The sequence below is a fragment of the Alexandromys fortis genome, unplaced genomic scaffold (genome assembly GCF_014885135.2).
Source record: "Alexandromys fortis isolate MF-2015 unplaced genomic scaffold, M_Fortis_MF-2015_v1.1 scaffold_118, whole genome shotgun sequence".
NCBI classification, from domain to species: Eukaryota; Metazoa; Chordata; class Mammalia; order Rodentia; family Cricetidae; genus Alexandromys; species Alexandromys fortis.
The window spans coordinates 2,746,167-2,767,417 of NW_026068010.1; the positions used below are offsets into that span (position 1 = coordinate 2,746,167).

The 21,251-nt window shown below is 46.4% G+C and overlaps 1 protein-coding gene across 4 annotated transcripts in view; it reads right to left on the reverse strand.

Annotated features, from left to right (window-relative positions):
* Katnal1 (katanin catalytic subunit A1 like 1) overlaps nucleotides 1–20,138 on the reverse strand; it is a 58,548-nt gene extending 38,410 nt beyond the window's left edge. The window contains exons 1-3 of one of the 4 annotated variants that reach the window (XM_050161946.1): nucleotides 20,027–20,138; nucleotides 13,100–13,275; nucleotides 11,290–11,450 (exon numbers count right to left, since the gene is read on the reverse strand). In XM_050161946.1, the coding sequence (XP_050017903.1) occupies nucleotides 11,290–11,450; nucleotides 13,100–13,261 (323 nt within the window). In that variant the 5' untranslated portion in view covers nucleotides 13,262–13,275; nucleotides 20,027–20,138. Of the gene's footprint in view, nucleotides 1–11,289; nucleotides 11,451–13,099; nucleotides 13,276–18,890; nucleotides 19,198–19,466; nucleotides 19,923–19,976 lie in introns of those variants that run through there. The other 3 variants (XM_050161947.1, XM_050161949.1, XM_050161948.1) reach the window with 3 other exon arrangements.
* Nucleotides 20,139–21,251: the final 1,113 nt, after the last annotated feature.

Sequence of the window (21,251 nt, forward strand, 5' to 3'; positions counted from 1 at the left end):
AGTGGTTTGATGGGGTAGAGCCCAGCCCTGTGCCATCTCTACTTCTTGTTCAGCCAAATGAGCAGCCGCCTCGTACTTCTGCCTACCTCTCCCCCTCCCACTGCCACGTTTTACTTTCATGATGGAGTGACATCACTGAGTCAAAATCAGGCCTTCCTCATCAGGATTCTGTCACAGCCGCGAGAAGAGCGGCCACTGCATACAGCATATTCACATTGTGGGACCTGCTAGGACGAGGAACGGCTGCTAGAGCCGCACAGCTGTCTGTCAGCTTCTCAGACGCACATCTTCATCCTCAGAGTGTGGTTCAGCTCAGCAGTCACTGAGCAGCCATTTTTTAGCATACAGCTAATGACAACACCGGCCCCAGGAGAAGACAGAGAGAAGCAAACAATAGTGGGACAGGGGTCCACGGGAAAGGAACTGGGGAAGAGAGATCACTGCAAAATGGCCAGCAGACACTTTGGAAACTGGTTTTATTACATTATTGGGACTAGGGCGTTCTTAGTCATTTAAATGTTCATGAAATAAAAACATGAAGAGACAGTGAAGAATAGAACTAACACGGTCAATTGCTGTCTAGAGCACACAGGTCTGGGGCCGCAGCTCAGTAGTAGACGGCTTTCCCAGCACGCACCAAGACCTGGGTCCACCATCTAGCACAGAAGGTAAAAGCTCAAACATTTGTCTCCCAGTGCAGTGCTTCTGCCGTTGTTGGGACAGGCAGGTCTGTTTTACTTAGGTTTCTGTTTTGAGGACAGACAGTGGTCGAGCACAGTTCTGCTTTATGGATTTATGTGTTTGTGAGTGCAGAAATGTCTTTCCTGCAGCAGCCAAGGGCACAGGCGGAGAAAATGAGTTGAGACTACCTCTCTGCTCAGCACACGTCGGGTTTCTCCTGTTGCTAGCAGCTGTGCTTGCTGTTTAGATGACTGTCGTCGTGGTCCAGCTTTTCAGACTCTACTCCGGCATGAGGCCTCTGCTCACCATCTCCAAGGCTAGCCCTTACAGCTGTGCACAGGCCCTCAGCAATCGCCAGACTCGCCCATGAGGCCTGCCCATGAACCCTGAGACAGTCCTCACCCTCAACTTGCTACTCAGCAGCGGCTCTCGCCCTACCGCAGTCCACTCCATGCACACATCTGGCTTGGTGGCTATGTCACGGGATTCCTTCTAAGCTGGCTCGCAGGCTGCCTTCCGGGGCTGCCCCCAGCTTGTCCTGCAGTGCACTATTCAGATGGGCTCCTAGAGGAACTGAATGAAGTGCTCAAGCTGGAGGTGGCCTTTGGGAAGGAGGCCTGTGCTCTCTGTCTTCAGTTCCACCTCACTGCAGCTGGATAGGACATGTGTAACAGACTCTGTCGGTGTCCCCTAGGACAGCTTGATTCTGCTCCGTGTGTCTTTGTCCGTTGCCACATCACTGCACAATGTCATGCTTCACTGTGGGGGCTGTGACAGCTTCCAGACTATGTGAGCAGCAAGCTCACAAGACTTCAGTGGGGCGTGCAGCGCTGCCCTGACGGTCAAACAGAGACTTACACTGTACTCGCATACAGCTTTACAAATGCAGAGAGAGAGAGCAGCTAGCTAGTCATCAGAGCACAGTGAATAAATACCAGCCGGCTATTCTGCCCTGGACTACCATTTAAGAGCGCCAGGAAGAGACAGATGTTCTAAAATAAAATCTGGCAGCTTACCACTAAAGGGACCTTCACTGTGAGACCCACTAATACACATCAGCCAGGATGAAAGCGAAGCAGAAAGATGTACAGGGAACAGAGAGGTGTAAGCAGGGGTCTGTTCATTCCTTCAAAAAAACGCTTCTGGAACACCTACACTGCACACGTTCTTCTTGGTGCTGGGGGGTGCGGCACTGATCAAGTCCAAGGCCCCAGTTCTTCAGATCACATGACCTGGGGCCATGAACAATATGCACGCCTGCAGTCTGGTAGCAGTAAGTACAAGTGGATAAAGTCCAAGGTTGGCCTCTCAGAGTCACATGATAAAGACAGGTAAGGGTCGGTCGGAGTCAGGTGGAAGCTGCAAACCTGGCCGCACGCCCCGCCGGGCCAGGCTGCTCTTCATACTCCCCATACAACTACTCGGCTTCATTCTCACAAGCACCGCAAGAGGCAACTGCCACACTGATCTCAATTACAGGGGAGGAAAATGAGGAGGAAGCTGCTAGCTTCCCTGGGGCCACTGGGTGGCAGAGCTGAGAGGAAACACCCTCTCCCCCAGAGCTGGCAACCGGTCTCTGAAAAGGCAGCAGCCTTCCTGGAGCAGAAGATGCTGCAGGGCAAGGACCCAGTCTTGCTTGTCAGCTTCCAGAGGGTACCAGTGAGGTCAAGCGAACTAGATCGGGGGCACAGGAACTGGGGACTAGAGACAAACTAGGGAGAAGGGCGGGGCCATGTAAAAGTCACAGGTGCTAGGAGAGGGGAAGAGTCCCAACAGAAATGGCAAGCAGTATCACAAAAGGGGAGGAGTGAGTCTAGAGGGAGCGGATGGCATTATCACACGGGTGGGCTGCTCACGGCAGTAGAGAGTTCAGCCCCAGCGCTGCACTGACTGGGATGTGGGATTCCTAGTAACTGAGGAGAAGGGGAGATGGTTACACTCTACAGCAGACAGCAGTTTGCCAGGAAAAGGACAGCAAGACAAAGATTTTTCAGCCCAAGTGTAAATGTGTTATGGTTTCCTTCTGACACTGCCATCTTGTCTTCACGCCTTCATTGGTCTCTAAGAAAGTGCAGTGTCCGCTTTCAGCTGCCTTTTCTAAAACATAGAAATACCAAGTTTAGGGGGCTGGAGAGATGGCTCAGCGAGTGGTTAAGAGAAGAGCTGCTCTTGCAGAGGACTTGGGTTCAGTTCCCAGCACACAAGGCAGCCTGCAACCATCTGTAACTCCAGTTTCAGGAGATCTGATGCCCTCTTCTGGCCACCACAGGCAAGAGGCACACATGTGGTACACAGACATACAAGTAGGCAAAGCATTCACACACATAAAATAAATTGCAGTGATATTTCATTTGCATTTTAATAAATAAGTTCAGAGAATAAAGCAGTAGCACTGATCAGCCTTACAGACCAGGCAGTGGTGACACACACCTTTAATCCCACTAGCCACACTAGTTTGCCATAGAAACTGGGTGGTAGTGGTGCACATCTTTAATTCCAGTACTAGAGAGGAATATAAAACGGGAGGAGACAGCTCTCACACACAGACTCATTCTGAGATTCCTGGAGGTAGGATCACCATTTCAGACTGAGGTAGAGGTAAGAGTCAGTGGCTAGCTGTTTTACTTTTCTGACCTTCAGGTTAAAGCCCCATATCTATCTCTACAATAAATCTTAATAAAATATTTTAGGCAGTCACTGTAGTAAATACCTAGAATTCCAAAATTCAAAATTCAGGTGACCACTGTATTTTGTAGCAAGAGACAGATGTTTCCTATAGAGTGCTATTATATATAGTGTTATATATATATTGTTCACTATTATTACTAATATTGAACACTATATTACATATAGTGTTCACCTTGGCTGACACTCTCGGGTAACTGCCATTCTTCTCCCACGGTCTGTTCTTCCCTCTAGCTCCTAGTCAACAGCCTGGCCTGGACTCTCAATTATCGAGTCCATTTGCTCTCATTCTCCCCGTCACCTCAGTCACCAACTTTAGTCCATTTTACCCAGCATGCTCTACACCCACCTACAAGACCAAATGCTTCCAGGGCAGGAGCCATACCCGGGTGCTCGTGCATTCCATCCGGTGTGCACAGGGCCTGGTGCAGCCCGGCTGCAGATGCCAGCCTCCCTGAGGCCAGGCTCTGAGAGTTAGCTATACTGTCTGAAGGCCAAAGATAAATGCCTGGCATACAAGGGACGTTTACAAAGCCTTCTTCTTCCCGAGGTTTGATGCAGGGCTGCAGAGCGTGCTCACTGTGATGCACCCCTCACACTGGGCGAGCATGGAGGATGACCGGATCAGTGCTACAGCAAACAGCACCTTCCACCCCATGCCAGGAAAACAACTGAGTCAGAGCAGAGGCGAAGGACTTGCCAACAGGAAACAGCAGTTTCCTCTCAGTTCTTGACTGTGGCCTTAGCGGAGCCTTTCCATTATTAACTGGGCTTTTTCTTTTCTTTTGTTTTGAATGCTGACAGTTACTTAAGCTAGCAGGGAACCCAGGGGAACGTGCTAACAGCCTTGGCATTAAATCTGTAAGAACTTGGGCAGGGACTTAAAGAAAACTAGTCTCCTAAGTGTACATGGAGACATGTTGTGCCCTCTCCCCAAGCTCGTGCACACACACACACACACACACACACACACACACACACACACACACACACCAGAGGTCCAGTGGATTCCGCAGTGGCTCACTGACTGAGCTAGGCTGGCTGGCTCTTCTACCTCTGCTTCCAGCACTGGATTGTAGGTGTTTCCTCTAAACCCAGGTCTTAGGTGGGAGCTGGGGATCCGATCTCCCTTGTCGCCATCCTTACAAAGGAAGCCCTTTACACACAGCTCTCTTCCCAGCCCCTCCCTCCATAGCATTAAAGTCTACTAGGGCTTTAATCACAGAATGACCTAAACAGAACAAACTGACCCAGTAACTTCAGAGTCACACATACAATGTCATTTGCCCGTCCCCCACAGGCATGGCTGGTTAAAATCTACCACATGGACATATAATTTGTATATCCATCATAAACAACACCAATAGACACTCAAAAATTAAAAATAGGGCTGGAGATGGCTCAGCTGTTAAGAGCACTGGCAGCTATTGTAGAGGACTGGGTTTGAGTCCCAGCATTGACTTGTGGCTCACAATTGTCTTTAACTCTAGTTCCAGAGAATCCAGTGCCCTCTTTTGACTTCTGTGGGCACTGCACATGTGATCAAGGGGAGTAGCAGACCCAGAAGCTAGACAAATAATTCTTGAACCTCCGACTTTTGAAAATGCAAACTTAGAATGCAAAAAGATAATTGGGCCTTTAAGGTTTATATCAGCACCTATAGATGAATGGATTCTGCATACAATGAATGTTGAGACATTTGACTACAATGCTGAATCTTGGGTAGGAGAAGCAATTTCCAAAGTAATGAGGAGACATCAAACTGCCAAATGTTTTAATTGTGGTAAAATAGGACAGCTTCAAACACTGCTGTGACGGGGATTTTCCAAAAACCGCTTAGACAACCGCAAGCCTGTCTGAGCCGTGGAAGAACCAAGCCGTTCACCCAGTGGGTGTAGAGTTTAAACCCACGTGGGCTCCAGGTGTCGCGGGGAACCCACCAGGTGAAGCAGTGAACAGAAATCCCACACTAGCTTAGGATTGAGAAATAGATAGTTATTTATTTGGAGGTAAACTCACAAATCAGAATCCTCCGCTTGACCAGTTGAATCCTGCATTCCCAAACAAGCATCCAGCAGAAAGAAGGGGACAGACGCAGATTTTGCATCTGCCTAGAAGAGACCACGCCCCAATAGGCGGGTACTTACAAGCTGCAGGTCTTCCTACAGCACAAAACATCTACACACAAACAATAGAAACAAAAATTTTAAAAATTAAAACTAGAACTACTGTATGACCAGAGTCCCACTTGTGAGCCTGTATCTAAGTAAACTGGATGGGGGCGTTGAAGGGGCATGAAGTCCTGTGTCTGCCTCAACCCTACTCACAGCAGCAGGACATGTTCACATCTCAGAGGGATGGTCAGGAAATGTGCTGAGCAAAAGGTGGACTGTTATCCAGCTTTAACAAAGAGAGGACTCAGGGGGAGGAGGAGTGGCCAGGGGACATGGATGGGAGGTAGGGGGACAGAAGAGAAAAGGGGGGCAGGAAACTATCATTGGTATGTAAAGCAAATGAAAAAGCGTTCTTTTATTTGCAAAAACACAGATGAACTTAGAGGACGTTGTGCAAGAAAGACAAGTGTGGGATCTCATGCACATACGCCATCTAAAACAGTCAGCTCACAGGGCTGTGGAAGAGAATGGCGGCTCCGGGGGGCTGAAGGACAGGGAGACAATTTCTCAGCCCAGTAGGTGCCACTTGACAGGATGTCTAAGACTGGATAATTCAGAATGAGCAGACATGGCTTTCTCCATAAATGGGCGCTGAGAGGCTAAGTCTGAGCGGCCCACACCTGCAAGGACATTTGCGTGGCATGGCTCCCTGGCAGAAGGTGCAGCATGAGCGGCCGTGCCAGGAGGGCACTCCACCTTCCACCCCGGGGCCCTGCCTTAGAACCCAATCCCTCCTCAGAGACCCAGCCTCCCAGAATGCTGCCCTGGGGAATATGCTGCCAACACACGAGCTCTGGAAGATGCCCAGACCACAGCACAGCTGACACTGTCACAAGCCAAGTTCCAGTCACACGAGAATCAATTCTGGACAGTTAGCATATATGAAGGTGACCACAGCCAGCCATCTGTACTACATACTTGAATTCTGCTAAGGCAGAGCCTTGTGTTCTCACTACAAAAGGGGGGGGGAGGCAAATTATGTGAGGTGAGGTGAGGTTAAATATGGTCAGTATTTCACAATGGAATCCAATCATTATAAATAAATACAAATTCTGCTTCAGGTAGGCTGGGAGGAAGATCTGCCATATTCACTTTTTAAGATGAATAGAGAATATTTAAGGGCTAGAGCAGTGGGTCTGAGGATAACATCTGCTATGTAAGCAAGAGGACCTGAGTTTGAACCCCATGGCTCCGTGGGTGCCTGCGACTGTAGTCATGTAACAGAGGCAAGAGCATCACTGGGGCTCGCTGGCCCCCAGTCCAGCTCCAACTTCAGTGAAAGACCTTGTCTCAAAGGATTAAGGCAGAGTGGGGGAGCAGTGTCCTTGTCTCACCTCTATACTTGCACTCATACAGACATGGACACACACATTCACACACACACTCACATACACACACTCACACACATACACACTCACACACATTCTCATACACACACTCACACACACATTCTCACACACACACACATTCACACACACACAGACATGCACATGCATATTCACTCACACACATGGACATATACACAAAAAGAAATAAAATGTATTTTACTGACTATATCAGTCCTAGCTACAGACAACCTCAGTCTAAGGCCTCACAAGAAGAGAAAACCTTGTTGAAGAGGATGCACTCACTAAGCCTAGATGTAAAATGTTATTGGAATCATTTCACTAACATAAGAAACTTACTTACAAAGGACATAATCTGAAGGCTTCTCTTTTTTAGAGTTCAACTCTACCATTACTTTGACCTCCCATCATGACCCTACTTTCACAACTCAATTTTCTCAGATTTAAGGCCATGTATCTAATTTATTCAAAAGACTGCTTTGATTCATCTAAGCAGCTGCCGGTGAGTTAAAACATGATCATGACTAAACTCAACAAATCCACGACACATAAAGTCTAACTGCAGAAAACATGGCAAAACCACAGACAGAAGCCGCCGTGTGCACACGACTGTGACGCGAAACTGGAAGGCAGAGAGGAGCTCTGGACTGCAGTTCATAAACTGAACCAGACCCAAGTCAGACCGGCTGGCCAGCTCAGCAGCCAAGGCCAAGCTCATCAACTTAACTCTGAAAGGCTTTGTAGGAAAACAGTAAATTATATTTCTCTATTGACTAAAATAATTATTTCAGTGTGGTGCTCCCACAGGGACATGTTTTAATTACATTTAAATTATTAATTTTTATTTCATTAAGCATTTTCAATTTCTTCATTCTAGTACTACTAGTAAGAATTTAACAAGTAGACATTAGGACACAGACTATATATCAAAATGTAGCCACAAATGCCACTGGATGTGTGTGCTGAAATCACAGAGCAAAATGGATACAAATATGACCGCTGGCACTGGGAAAGTCTAGGTTCAAATCCCGACTCTGGAAAAATAACAAGCTTAGCATCACTATCATTGTCTCAGCATTAATTGAGCATGTTAGAACAGTCCATATGTGGTGGGGTCGCTGGAGGACTTAAATCATAGACCACTTAGAGATACAAGTGGCCAGTGCTTACTTAGTGGACCCGGTTCCCTGAAAATGAACACCAACTTCATGGATCAACAGTGAAAGCCCAGCATGTTGTCTGCCGGCGTTATCCAACATGGTCCAGAAAATAAAGATTTATGCAGAATTTTCAAGGAGAAAATATAATTACTAGAAGTTTTTCTGAATGAGATAATTGTTAATTACATCATTCTTTTATTATTTATTTGAAAGAATACCGTAGCTCCTTTTTCCAAGCTGACCATTGATTTTAACTATACCTCTTGGTCATCATCACTGAGTTCTCTTATTTGATCCCGCGAGGGAGAGACTCTGCTATGGAAGAGGCTGAAATCAATGTCCAGAGTTAAAATAACTATGGTGCCAGAGCAGGTGAGCATCAGTCACGCCGCTCAGACCCAGGTGAGGACGGCAGCTGTCTTTGTAAAGAAGCTTGCCAGGCAGCCATCATCTCCAGGTGGAGTTTTTGTTTCATGACTTGGAGAAGAAACACAAGGTTTAAAGTAGTAAAATGGTATTCAATTCCAGCTTCCCCGGCCTGTAACTGAGAGTGCACGTTCAATGCACCAGACTGAGTTGGTTCAGTAACGCGTGCCTTGCATGCGCATCACTAAAGCATTCTCCACCGTGGCAGGCCACTGTCGCTTGTTTACAGGCAGAGCCTGTTCCTGGAGTCTTAAACTATGACCCGCATTAGTACTTAGGAATTAAACATCCCACACCCCCAACCTCCAACCGCACCATACAACCTCTTGAGTTGTCCCGTGTTTTCCTGTGGTCACTGACAGGTGTGATAAAGGTCTGAACGTGAAATGTCCCCACGGGTTCATGTGTTATACACTGGGTCCCAGGGGCAGGGCCATGTGGACCCTTCACCAGTAGGGCCAGCATGTACTGTGATCTTGGAGTGTGTACTGTGATCTTGCCCCCGGCGCCTCTGCCGCCCCTCTGCTTCCTGTCTCTAGGCAAGCAGAGGCACTCCTCCGCCAGGTGCTTCCTTGACACAGGCCTTCTGCCCAAAACACAGTGCCCAGGGGTCTTGGACTCCAGCCCCCGAAGCCCTGAGCACTGAGCCTTTCTCCATTGTTCCCATCAGGAATTTGTACTGGCACAAAAGTAATACAATGTGGAAACGAGAGCCTCTCTCCCAGGTGGCACACATGCTCAGATTGCCGTGTTCATATTCACTGTCTCTAATCCAGAGAAGAGGAGCACACACCACAAACAAGGGCTACACGTGGTGGAACTGCTTTAGACTTCGTTTTACTTTATGTGTGCACGTGCAAGGGAAGCCAGAAGGTCCCCTGGAACTGCAGTTTAGAGATGACTATGAGTCGCCCAGTGTGGATGTTGGGCACCCAGCCTGGGTCCTCTGCAAGACAGCACCCACTGAGCCATCTCTCCAGCACCCACATAGGAAAAAAAATTTTAATTTAGTGTGGAGAAAGTCTGCTGTGTGTTTATCTTTTACTTTCACCTTTTAAAAACTAGGATTGAAAGTAAGTATAGACATAAATGCAGTCTAAGTCATAGGCCTGTCAGAAGGACAAACAGAAGGACAAACAGCAGGAGAAAGCTGAGTGAGGAGCCGGTAATAAGTGACGGTTTCCAGGCCGGCAATCATCAACAGGAGAATGTTAGCCACAATTTTCATCATTTGAGTCACAAATGTTAGAGTTGCCTCCTGAAATTAATGAAGGCGACCTAACAATTCAGAACATGCGCTCTAAAATATCAATTTACTAATAATTCTTAGCTTTAAACCAGAAGTAGATTTTGGAATTAATGATTTCCAGGGAAAAAAATGAAGCATTCCATTAACTGCACGTACAGGGACAATGTGATGCTCTGACAGACGACCGTCCCTTCCTTCTTTCCTTCCTTGTTTCCTTCCTTCTTTTTCTTTCCTCCTTTTTTTTCAGTACTTACTCTGGAGTTTCCCAGAGAACAGTCATGACTCCTCAAATGGTGCACTTTGAGGGGTGAGAGCTACCTAAGCCAAAAATGCATCATTGTCCTGAAAAATAAATTTTCACCTAGTGCCTGCCTTTACTAGGGAAATCACAAACACCAGGAACTCAGTAGAAGAAATTCCAGAAGAATTAGGTGATTGAGATGGTGCAGAATGCAATCCAGGCACTTGGGAGGTTAATTCAAAAGATTCACAGATAGAAACCGGCCTGGGCTACAAGACAAGTTCTAGGACAGCCTGGTCTACGCAGCAAGGCCCTGTCTTAAAACAAAACAACAAAATATTAACCATTTTTTACAATCCTTTAAACGTTTTGGAAAACTTCAAAAGAGCAGTTAATTGAACTGATGACCCCAGCTACTGGCAAAAGGAAGATGTGTTTCCTATGGAACAACACTCTGCCCACAGAACCACTTCACAGCAAGAGAAGGAAGGAAAGCCCAAAACCTGATCTCAGATCCCAGTCTAACCTCACTCACACATCCAGTTCCCCAGGGCTCAGTCTCCTAAGTGGTGAACTTAAGGGAGTTCCTCAGGCAGCACTGCACTCCTACCATGGGCAAGCCTCTGTGTTAGCAAAGGACATTTGCTGTATGGTTTTGAAGCAAACGCAGTCTTGGCCCTTGCCTTCCATCACGTGCTCTCTAATCCAGAGGAGAGAAGCAAATGCAACAGGACACCTGCAAGCCCATGCTGCAGCCAGGTGACAGGGCCCTGAGGACCATGAGCAGCTTAGAGGTGGGAATTACTGGGTTCCTTGGAGAAAGAACCTGCGCAGAGACAGCAAACAGGAGATCGGAGGAGGAGAGCACTCAGATGGAGAGGGTCAGAGAAGCAAAACAAAACTTTTGGTGGGAACAAAAGCCGTCCTTGCCACCCTGAGGAGTCTGAACTTTAAGCAATGATAGGCCACTGAAAATTACAGGTGTCCCATCCACACTAAGACTCTGGCAGTCAACCCAGATGAATCCAGTCTCCCCACACTCACTGGAAGGGGTGAGTCCTCTCAAACAAACACCGAGGTGTGGTGCTAACCTAAAAGACGTCTCTCAGCCACTGTCAGGCACCTGCTACAGTGACAACCATAGAAAGCAAGGGCATGACATGGATTTGCCTCTTCTTTTACCAACACAAACTCTGGACCATACAAGGAACAAACATGATAAGCATATTAAGTCTATAAGCCCCCAAAATGCTTCTGCAAAACTGTTCAAATAAAGCTTCACTCAGCATGGTTATCTAGAAGCTCCTATTGACCGAGTCTCACTTACCTGTGTTCTGCAGGGACAGGGGGTGGCCAAACTGCTGGATCTCTAAATGGCTCATCTTGACAAGACACAGGGAAGTCCGGGGGCTTGTCGACTTTAAAGCTTTCTAACGTGCTGACAATACTCTTAACTTGTTCGTATTCTTCCAACAGTTCCTGCCGGACCTTAAGAAAGGAGCCGTTACATTAGGAGCCGTTCAAAGTTCACACAAAGTGCAAATAAATTACTGCAGAGGGTAAACTTCCTTAGCGCTAGTCAAAGTGTGCAAATGAGTCACAGATGCCTTATAAACAGCTATTCAGCGTGGCAGGCGCAGAGCGCGGGAGAGCCGAGGCTGCACTGCACGCCCCTACACAACAGGGAAGACTGTCTGGTGAAGGATGTGCTGATTATTAATATAACTTAAATCAAGCATTTGTATCAGGAACAAGTTCTTAACCCCAGACATTGAAGATACTATGCTAAATCTTTCAATATTCTTAGAGACTAAAATAAAATTGGTCAAAATTGTCACCCCCACTCGCCATCGCCACTGTCACCAAGGATGAAATGCTTGCCCCGAGAGACTGGTCACTGGGGGACACTGCTAAGGACCACACAGCACCCACCCTTATTCATGACCCCTTCACCTCAGCCTCTTTGGGCCTTCACCTCTTCTGAGTCCTGGATAAAGTTTATCTTAAGACTTTCCCTACATTTGAAAAACATAACTGAGTACCTACCATGTGGAAAGTCCTGTCTTCAAACTTGGCACCCATGCTAACTGTCAAGAGCAAACAACGACTGGAAAAGTTGTACCTATAAACTCCTTTTTAACAATTAGAGCAATTTTTAACCAGAAAGCACACTTAACTCCAAAGCGGAGCAGAAAAAAAAACTCCTTGGAACAGTATACTGAAAAGAGCCCCGAGGAGCTGCAGAACAAAGACAGACCCCCAGTGGAGGGGACCGCCAGCTCGTGTGGCCATGAGACACAACATACAGGACATTGCATGCTGGACCTGCGTAAAGTGCACACGGGAATCTCCAGGGCAACACTCTCCACCACAAAACACAAGCACCCTGCCTGGGAGAGGCAAGAAAACCTGAGACCCAAGAATTTCAGCCCAAGTCACAGCTAGTGTGGCGTTCTTACTCAATGCAACTGGTGAATCTTCTGTTGGAAAACAAGCCCATTTTCCCTCAAAACTTAGGGAGCACTAACTTCTGACGGGTAGAGAAATGAGGGGCGGCCCTGGAAACACACCAAAGGAAACGGAAACTTCAAAGTGCTGTCAGACTTTGTACTTTTAATTTTAAAAGGATTTTAAGTTACAACAGTAATTGGGGAAATTATAATTCAAGTTTGCATTAACTGTACTATTATAAAATCAAGTTGTACAGTCAAAAAGACAGAAACGATGTTAATGCCTTGATTAGATTACCAACTCATTTGTGTTTGTAAGGGCACTTTCAAGGAAAACTTTTATGAAATAGGTCAAAACTACAAAGAAAAAAATGAAAGGATAGACAGCAACAAGAAACACCTAATTCTAAAAATTTGCTGGCAGATACAATTGAGCACAAACATTTTCAAAAATTAAGAAAACCTTCAGCTACAATTATGTGTCCTCAGAGATTAAAATGTGTGGTCAGAAACACATAGACTATTGAGTAGATATCAGAACCGCACACAGAATTATATGTGAGATGTAGTTCAGTATTCAGACCTATAACAGAACGTGTGAATTCTCTGGTAATTCCCCAACTCTGCTGCCTCAACTTAACAGAACACAGCCGCCATGGCGCAGGGAACAGTCGCGCACCGTCCTACCTGATGCCACTTCCCTTTGACGGCCGGGTCTCTCACTGACTGGCAGTGTCTCTGGATCTGCTGGATCACCCCCTGGTAGTACACCATCGAAGAGTCATAATTTCCCAGAAGCGCGTACTCGCGCCCTTTCTTGGCATTGTCGCAAATCTCTGCCAAATTCATCTTCCTTCAGATACCTGAACAATAAAATGCAATGCATTTTTTAAAGTTTTAAAAGTTATCAGTTTTGTGACATGTGCATCAAACTGGTTCAGAGTCAAACAGTCTTGAGACTGTACTACAATTCCAGTTCTCTAAGTACTCAGGAGGCCACAGAACATCCAGGGGATAACAGGGAGCACCACCGAGGTGACAGACAACTGGAGATGAGGACATGGGTGCTGCTCCTAGCTCATTCCTAACTGCCACCAACTCAGTCCCATATATCCACGAGATTCTCTTCTGCCCACTACTTCTTTATAATGTATGTGAATACTGTGAAGTAGCTTAACTTTTGCTGTTTTGCTGAGACCCTCGGCCCCCAGGAGGAAAGAGCCCCACTTCGAGTTATACTTCGGAGGACAGCCTATGAAGTCCATCATCATCCAGGTGCCGTGACTGTGTCACTCAACAGAGCAAAGTATAAATTAAACTGTGAGAGACTTCTGCATCTCAATCTGCCCTTCTCCTTCAACGTGTGTCTGTTTTGTATAAGGAAGAGGAGGCCAGATAACTTTCATGAGTTGACTCTACTTGCACCATTGAGCCGTCTCTCCATCCTGTTTGATGCTGTCCTATTGGGTCCATCCTTCTGATGCTGGGAATGACCTCTGAGCCTCCGGTTTCTAGGCCAGTCCTTCACCTCAGCAATGCTGGCTTTTCTCTAGACTTTCCCAAAGTCTCCTAGTCACCCAAGGCTTCTTAGCAAAGACACTTTCTACACAACACCATAAGCACAGAAACCCCTGAAAGACAGAGGAGGGGCCCTAGAACGAGTATAAATTACCCTACTGTCTCTGGAACAGCAAGCCAATTAAATGTCTAATAGCAGAAATAGAAATATTTCTTCTTGCCTTCCTGGGAAATTACGCTTGGTTTGGGTAGCCTGACTTTCCCAAAGTTGACAGTGGAATCAGCAAGCTCTGGGCCCAAGTGAGAGACCATGCCTCAACATTTAAGATAAAAGCAAAGGAGGGGAACCTTGATGTCACTCTCTGACCACCACGATTTGTTCACAGCCATGCCAGTGCACCTACACACATGTGTGCACCCACACACATGCATACACACATGCATTCACACCACATACATACATTTAAAAAAATTTTAAGAAGTCCCAAAAGATCAGTAAATTACTTCTCTCCGTCTATCCAGGAGAATGCTTCCAAAGAAAAAGTAGCCTTGGAAATAAGGCCTGCCCGGAATGTGGGTAGCAGCATCTCATAGGCTGGGGACCCAGACAGAAAAGCACACGTCTTCTCTTTGCTCTCTGGGTACCACAGCTCTGTCACCATGCCCTTCTGCCCTAATTCACTAACTACCTCAAGAAGGACCGGAAGCATGGAGCCAGCCTATCATTGACTGAACCCCAAAACCATGAGAGTCAAACAGAGGCTTCTTCCTTTAGGCTATGAGTCACTCCTATCTGTCACAACAGTCTAGACTCTTGCTTTATGGCTAGCTTAGCCTCAGTGAATAAACCTGTACACACAAACTCCTCCATAAATTATGTTCTTCTAAGGTTGCTGTCTGGCAAATTATATTATTTCTGCTAATATGTACAGGCATACCATTTTGTAGGGAAAACACTTTGATATAACAAAAGGGCTGGCATCCCTTTTTGTAAAGGTTCAAACAAGCATTTAAGTTCTAAGGACTAGCAAGCAAAATAGAGGACACTATGCAAAGAATTATAAGGTAAAACTTTCTATATTCTCTGCTGATAAAACTAAAACCTAAAGATAGCAGTGACTCTGTAAAGCAGGTCTCCTAATGAAAAGAATCAACTGTCTTCAAAGCTTAGAACCGAGTTAGTGCTCCCTGCCATCAATCACAAGCAGCATGCCACTAGCGCTGGTTTTTAATACTGCTGCGTGTTTCATCTGTTCTTAAACGACTCGCTGGAAGACAGCGTGGTCCTCCCACATCGCGCTAGCAAACTGCAGCCACGTGGCTTCCAGTCAGCACAGGCACTGTTCAGAGAGTATTTAAACAATGCATTCTGCAGATTATTCAAGACCGATTAAAGAGGAAGCTGAAAGGAACTTCAATATCATAGTTAAATGGATATCTAATATGAAAATTTGCCTCAGTCTGGAAAACAATGCTAAACCCCGTCTGAGCTCAGAAGAATACTGACAGCCACGGTAAGAATGGAGATGTCAGCTGGGCAGTGGTGGCACATGCATTTATCCCCACACTCAGGAGGTGGAGGCAGATGGATCTCTGAGTTCGAGGCCAGCCCCCTGATCTACCGAGAGCGTTCCAGGGCAGCCAGGACTACAGGGAGAAACCCTCGGGGTAGGGGAGCAGAATGGAGCTGTACTTGTTTGTCTTCTGACTATAGGAGAGCTGAACAACACGGAGAGTGTGCAGAAACACTAACTGGCACAGCAATAATTTTTATTGTGGTCTTGGTTTTGATACAAGCACCTGCTCTGTCTTAGAACGTGTAGGGTGAACTCATTAAGAAATATTACTGGATTTATGACAAAAAGCAAGCCACTTGGCGTTCAGTAAGAGTGGCTGAGGGTAGTCCCTCTCATTAGCTAATTCCATAAGGGAATTCTGACCTTGACTATGGGGAGATATAAATATTATATGCGAAACACCAAAGAATGGATGACAGATGACCACTAGCTTAATCTAGCGCACATTTTCCTGCCTCATAACCATGTCCACCTGAGTTCATCTCCATTCGACACAGCTGTTCACAATCACCCTTCTGATGATGTATCTTCGAAGATCCAGGTTGTATGGAAATGTTTTGATGTCTTGAAAACTCTGTATGTGTCCTCGATGCCCCCCAACACACAATGTTTGTGCAAATTCACTTTTTAATCACTTCAAGTTCAGTGTTGACTTCCATAAACAATGGAGCAATATTGCTAACATCTGCCATCTCATCAAGAGCCAAGGAAAACCACTCAAAATCATTTCCTTGGGTTTTTAATTGATTAATGGTGCCCTCAATGCTTCGAGCAACCGTTCATACCAAAAGGCTGATCATTTTAAACAAGTTTATTTTCTCCAAACACAATTCTATGCCTACTGCAATCCAGCTCCCCAATGGTCCCTGATTTTCTTGCTTGGCTAACAAATGCACCATTTGTAAATGACCGGCAGAGCGGCTTCATTTCCACTTTGCAATTCTGCAAAGAGATTCTCCTGGAAGCGGGTATGCATGTGAAAGCCTGCTGGTTCCACCAGCCTTGGCTGTCTTATGCAGCTTGGCTATGTTGGGTTGGCTTACTCTGGTGACAGTGGTGTATACTGATGGCCCCCGGGTCACTGAATAAGCAGACTGCTTCATCCTCTAACTCGCTGCCATCTAAATGTTCCGAATGCATTTTTTCACCTTTCCTTGTTCTGAAATGAGTATGCACTAATAATTTAGGTGTCAAGTTCAGCACCAAGACTCGGCTGGCAGCCTATCAAGTACTTGTATCAGGCCTGTGCAAATGCCACTTGATCTCTGACACAAGGACTCAACTCTGCCATTGCAGAGAAAGGCAGCCATAAGCGGTACATAAACAGCGGAGTGGGGCTGCATCCCAGTGCAGGGTCTTCTGTATAGATACTGAAGTCTGAATTTCCTTCCATTTCTATGAGTGATCAATATATCAATATTTTTTTTCTTCAACTACTAGAAAAGGGCAAAAGTGATCCCTAGTTCTTGGGTCATTCAAGAACTGCCTGCTGGGTACTGGCCTCTGGTTCCTGCTCAGAGCAACCCAGCTTTCATTTTAGGGCAGGAGGGGTTAAACCCCAAAGAGGCAGAAAGAGAAAACATAATAAGAGAAGAAATCGTGCCAAGGGAGCTGGGTAATGACTTTAATCCCAGCGTCTGAGGCTGAAGCAGCTGGGTCTCAAGGACAGCCTGGTCTACAAAGTGGGTTCTAGCTAGCCAAAGCTAGAGTGAGACCCTGTCTCTAAAATAAAATGTGAATATATCAATCAAAACTTTTAAAAAAATCAGAGAAAATACAAAACACTTCAGTGTGGCCAAAAGAAGATTTTTCAGAAAGTTCAATAAAATTCATCAGCTTCTAGTGAAGCTAGCTAGGAAAAAGGGAAACATTACCAATCGGAACTGAGGGAGGGCTAGCATTGCAAACTTCACCAGACAGCTTACTGAAATAGACAAATCTGTGAGGTCACAACGCACCAAACCCACTCCAGAGAACCTGAGAGTAACCTCACCTATCCTGTATCAGTCGGGGAAACTGAGTCTGTTAAGACCTCCTCAAACCACTCCAGAGCCAGCAGCTACACACAAGCCCTAGAGAGTCCTAAAGGTGGTTGTTTTCATTCTTTACTCTTTGTTCTCTGGGGGGCCTGCCACCCAGAACCCAAACAAATCATTATTCTTTCTTATGGATGCCCAGTCTTGCTTGGCTTGTTTCTAGTCAACTTTTCCTAAATTATACCAGCTACCTTTTGCCTCTGGGCTTTTTCCTTTTCTTCTCTGTATCTTACTTTCACTCTTACTCCATGAGTGGCTGACTGGTTGGCCTCCTTCCTTGATCCCTCTTGCCCCCCACCCCCATATATTCTCTCTGCCTGTCAGCCCCACCTATTCCTCTCTCCTGCCTAGCTATTGGCCGTTCAGCCATTTATTACGGCAATCAGGTGTTTTAGACAGGCAAAGTAACACAGTTTCATAGAGTTAAACAAACACAGCATAAAAGAATACAACACATCTTTGCAGCATTAAAAAATGTTCCACCGCATAAATGAATGTAACACATCTTCAACTAATATTCCACAGCAAAAGACACTCTCCAGAAAGAGGCAAAAATATTTTCAACTCATGTTTGAAAATTGTCATCGATTCTAAAACCAGACATTAAGAAAACTCCATGCCACTACTCCTCATGATTGTGGATACAAAATGTTTACATTTGAACCAGTTCTGCATTGGATACCAAAGGTCTCCCCTGGTCTCCATGGAGACCAAGCTCTTATAAGAGGTTGTGGAAAGCACACCAGTGGTTGGATCATGAGTTAGACACACTTGGTTGAAGTCTCCAGTTCACGACTTTGGACAAGCTCTCTAAACCGCTTTCGTCATCGCTAAGTACAAAAACTGCTTCCCATTTTCTTTGTAGGGCTTAACTAAGGACCTCAATGCAAACCACTGTGTATACGCATTCAATACATGGGATAATTCTTCTTGAAATTACTGTTCCCATCACACAACTGTGAGGAAATGAATGCATGCCACGGACGAGATGGTCACCTTCTAGTCACCTCCTTAGCTCCACCACTTAACATATTAGCTACCAGTAGAATAGCCTTACATGTATTTTAATGAATAAATATATAATACCTCAAATCTCTACACTATATACGACCTCTCCTCCACCCCTACAGCCTTACTATTTACCTCCTTATCCAAAAAAAAAAAAAAAGAAAGAAAGAAAATTAAAAAAAAAACCCACTACTTTAAAATGTAAGTATGTCAGCACAAATGAGAGAAAATAAGTTTAGTGCTCCTGGTCTTATTTTTGCTGTTATTTCTAACATACAAGAATATACATACAAAAAATAATAATAAGTCTACAACAGTGTCAAGTACGTCCCAACTTACCCCATATAATACCAAATGTGAGGTTATCTATCTAGTAAAAACCTTAATTTAAAGGATGCGCTGAGGGCCACTTTCCAGATCTGTCAGCTTTCTTCCCACTAGGCCTTTGACTCGGTTCTTGTGGCTGAGCTGTATTCCACAGCACGACATTTAAAACAGTAATACTTTTTAAAAAGATGTGGCATAGCATATTTTATTTTAAAAACATGGCCCTCGGAAATTCTGGAAAAAAATATTTAGGATAACTAAGGAAAATAATACCAAATATGGTCTTTAAAATTTTTACTATTTGCTTTAAAAGTTAACTAACCATTTAAAGTTTAACTAGACTTCAAAGTACAAACGTTCAGGCTGATGAATGGGGAGCGGAGGGGGGAAGGGGCGGTCGTTATTTCACAATACTGAACCCTATAATGCAAAACGGTTAAAAAAAAAAAAGACACCGCCAGATAACAGTAGCATCGTTCATCCGCTCTCACGCTTATCCTTTTAAATATTACTGTCCTCTGAACGCACACTAATGAATGGGTTTAATATGCCAACAGCTCTGAGATACTTGAAAATAAGCAGAAATACCTAGAGATTCACGGGAAAGGCAAAAGGCCTTTTAATGACGGGTTCGTCGGGTCTCTCAAAGACCTTGTGCCGTAAACACAGTTCTGCACCAAGGGGCAGCGCCCTAGGAGGCCCAGGCCCCGCGCGGTGGCGATGGGGCGGGGCCGCGAGTGCAGTGACTGCCGGGCCCAAGCGCAGCACTGAGGCCCGCGGCTCACCTGAGCTTCCCCAGCCCACCGCACCCCGTCCCGTTCAGCAACCACCCCGAAACCCCCTGCAGACAAAGAGCCCCATTAACGCTCTCAGGTCCGCTCCCAGTTTATCAGTCGGTCACCGCGCTCAGAACCGCTGGGCTTTGTAGTTCTCGGGACCGAGTCACCCAACCCAGGCGGCGAGCCTGAGAAGCCATCGAACTACAAGTCCCATGATGCCCTGCGATCGGGACCACTGTCCCCGCGACTCTCCGGACTTTTCCTCGGAGGAGCGGCCTAGTGTAGGGCCACCAAAGGGATGCGGACAGGGACAGCCCACCTGGGCGCCGCAGCCCTGCTCTCCCGGTCATACCGGCCCCTCGGGCTCACCATCTAAATCCTGCAGGTCAGGGCTGTCAAAAGGGGTGGGGCGGGGCGGTACCCAGCCAGCTGCCAACCGGAGTCCGTTAGTTCGCAGCCTGGGCGGAGAGGCGACGGCTCACGGTTGCCATGGCAGCGGTGGCAGCGCTGCGGGGAGGGCGTGTGGCTGAGTCAGCTCTGGGAGGAGCCTGGGAAGACGGGCTGTGGGGAAGGATGCTCAGGGGCCAGTGTTGCGAGCACAGAGACCTCACCTGGCAAGATGACGAGCCCGGAGACCCGGTGCAGGGCGTGCTGCACCTACCACATTCTCACTGGACGTGTGCGGCAGCCGTTCGAGCGGCTCCTCGGTCTAAGGACACGACCTCGCTGAGAGCCAGCCTTGTGGACCGCTCGCAGCCCTCTCCTACCGTTTTCCGAGTAGTGGGGTTGGAGCGAGCCTTTGCAAAAGATGGCGTGTGCACACAGCCTGCAGGAATACTCGGGACTCGTTTGGAACTCGTTAATGGTCCTGATCCCCACCCATCTAATTCAAAGCTATAACGTGTCTTAGGCAGTCCTTTGCCCACTCACCACGATCGTCACTGTAGTGTGGGCCTAATAACCTGGGCTTCTCACATGGCATCCTGGCTAACTGCTTCGTAGCTGATGACTTGGGCCCCTTACCTATCTGCTCCGACGTGTAATCTGCAAAACGGAGATATCCCTCTGTTCCTGTGAGAAACTTTAATGCTGATGAAGCAGTATCAAGGTCTGGTATATCACTAGTAGCTTTTAGATACTGGTTAATCCAGTCAAAATACGTGGCTAGCCATTGAAGGTGGGTTGGCCGAGGGGGTAGTTGTCCTGCACTGATTAAAAAGTGCTTTATCTTGCTAGAGATGTAGTCAGGGAAGTGTGTGTAGTTGTCAGAACTCATGGAATGGAACAGTTCAGATCTGCACATTTTACGGTACTCAAGTTTACCTCAAAGGGAATGTAAGGAGACAGCTCTAGTAGAAATCGCAGGGTATTCTAGGCCCAGTCTCCAGCTTTTATAGATGAGGAAATTAAGACATTAATAAAAGGGGGAAGCAAATAACTGGCCTTGATGTTTTCTTATAATGTCTTTTGAGAAATTAGGGCTGGGTGTGGCTCATTTGTTAGAGCCCTTATCTAATGTACGCGAATCTGGGTTTGATCCCCAGCACCACAAGAACCGAGCATGGTGGCACATGCCTGTAACCCTGGCACTCAG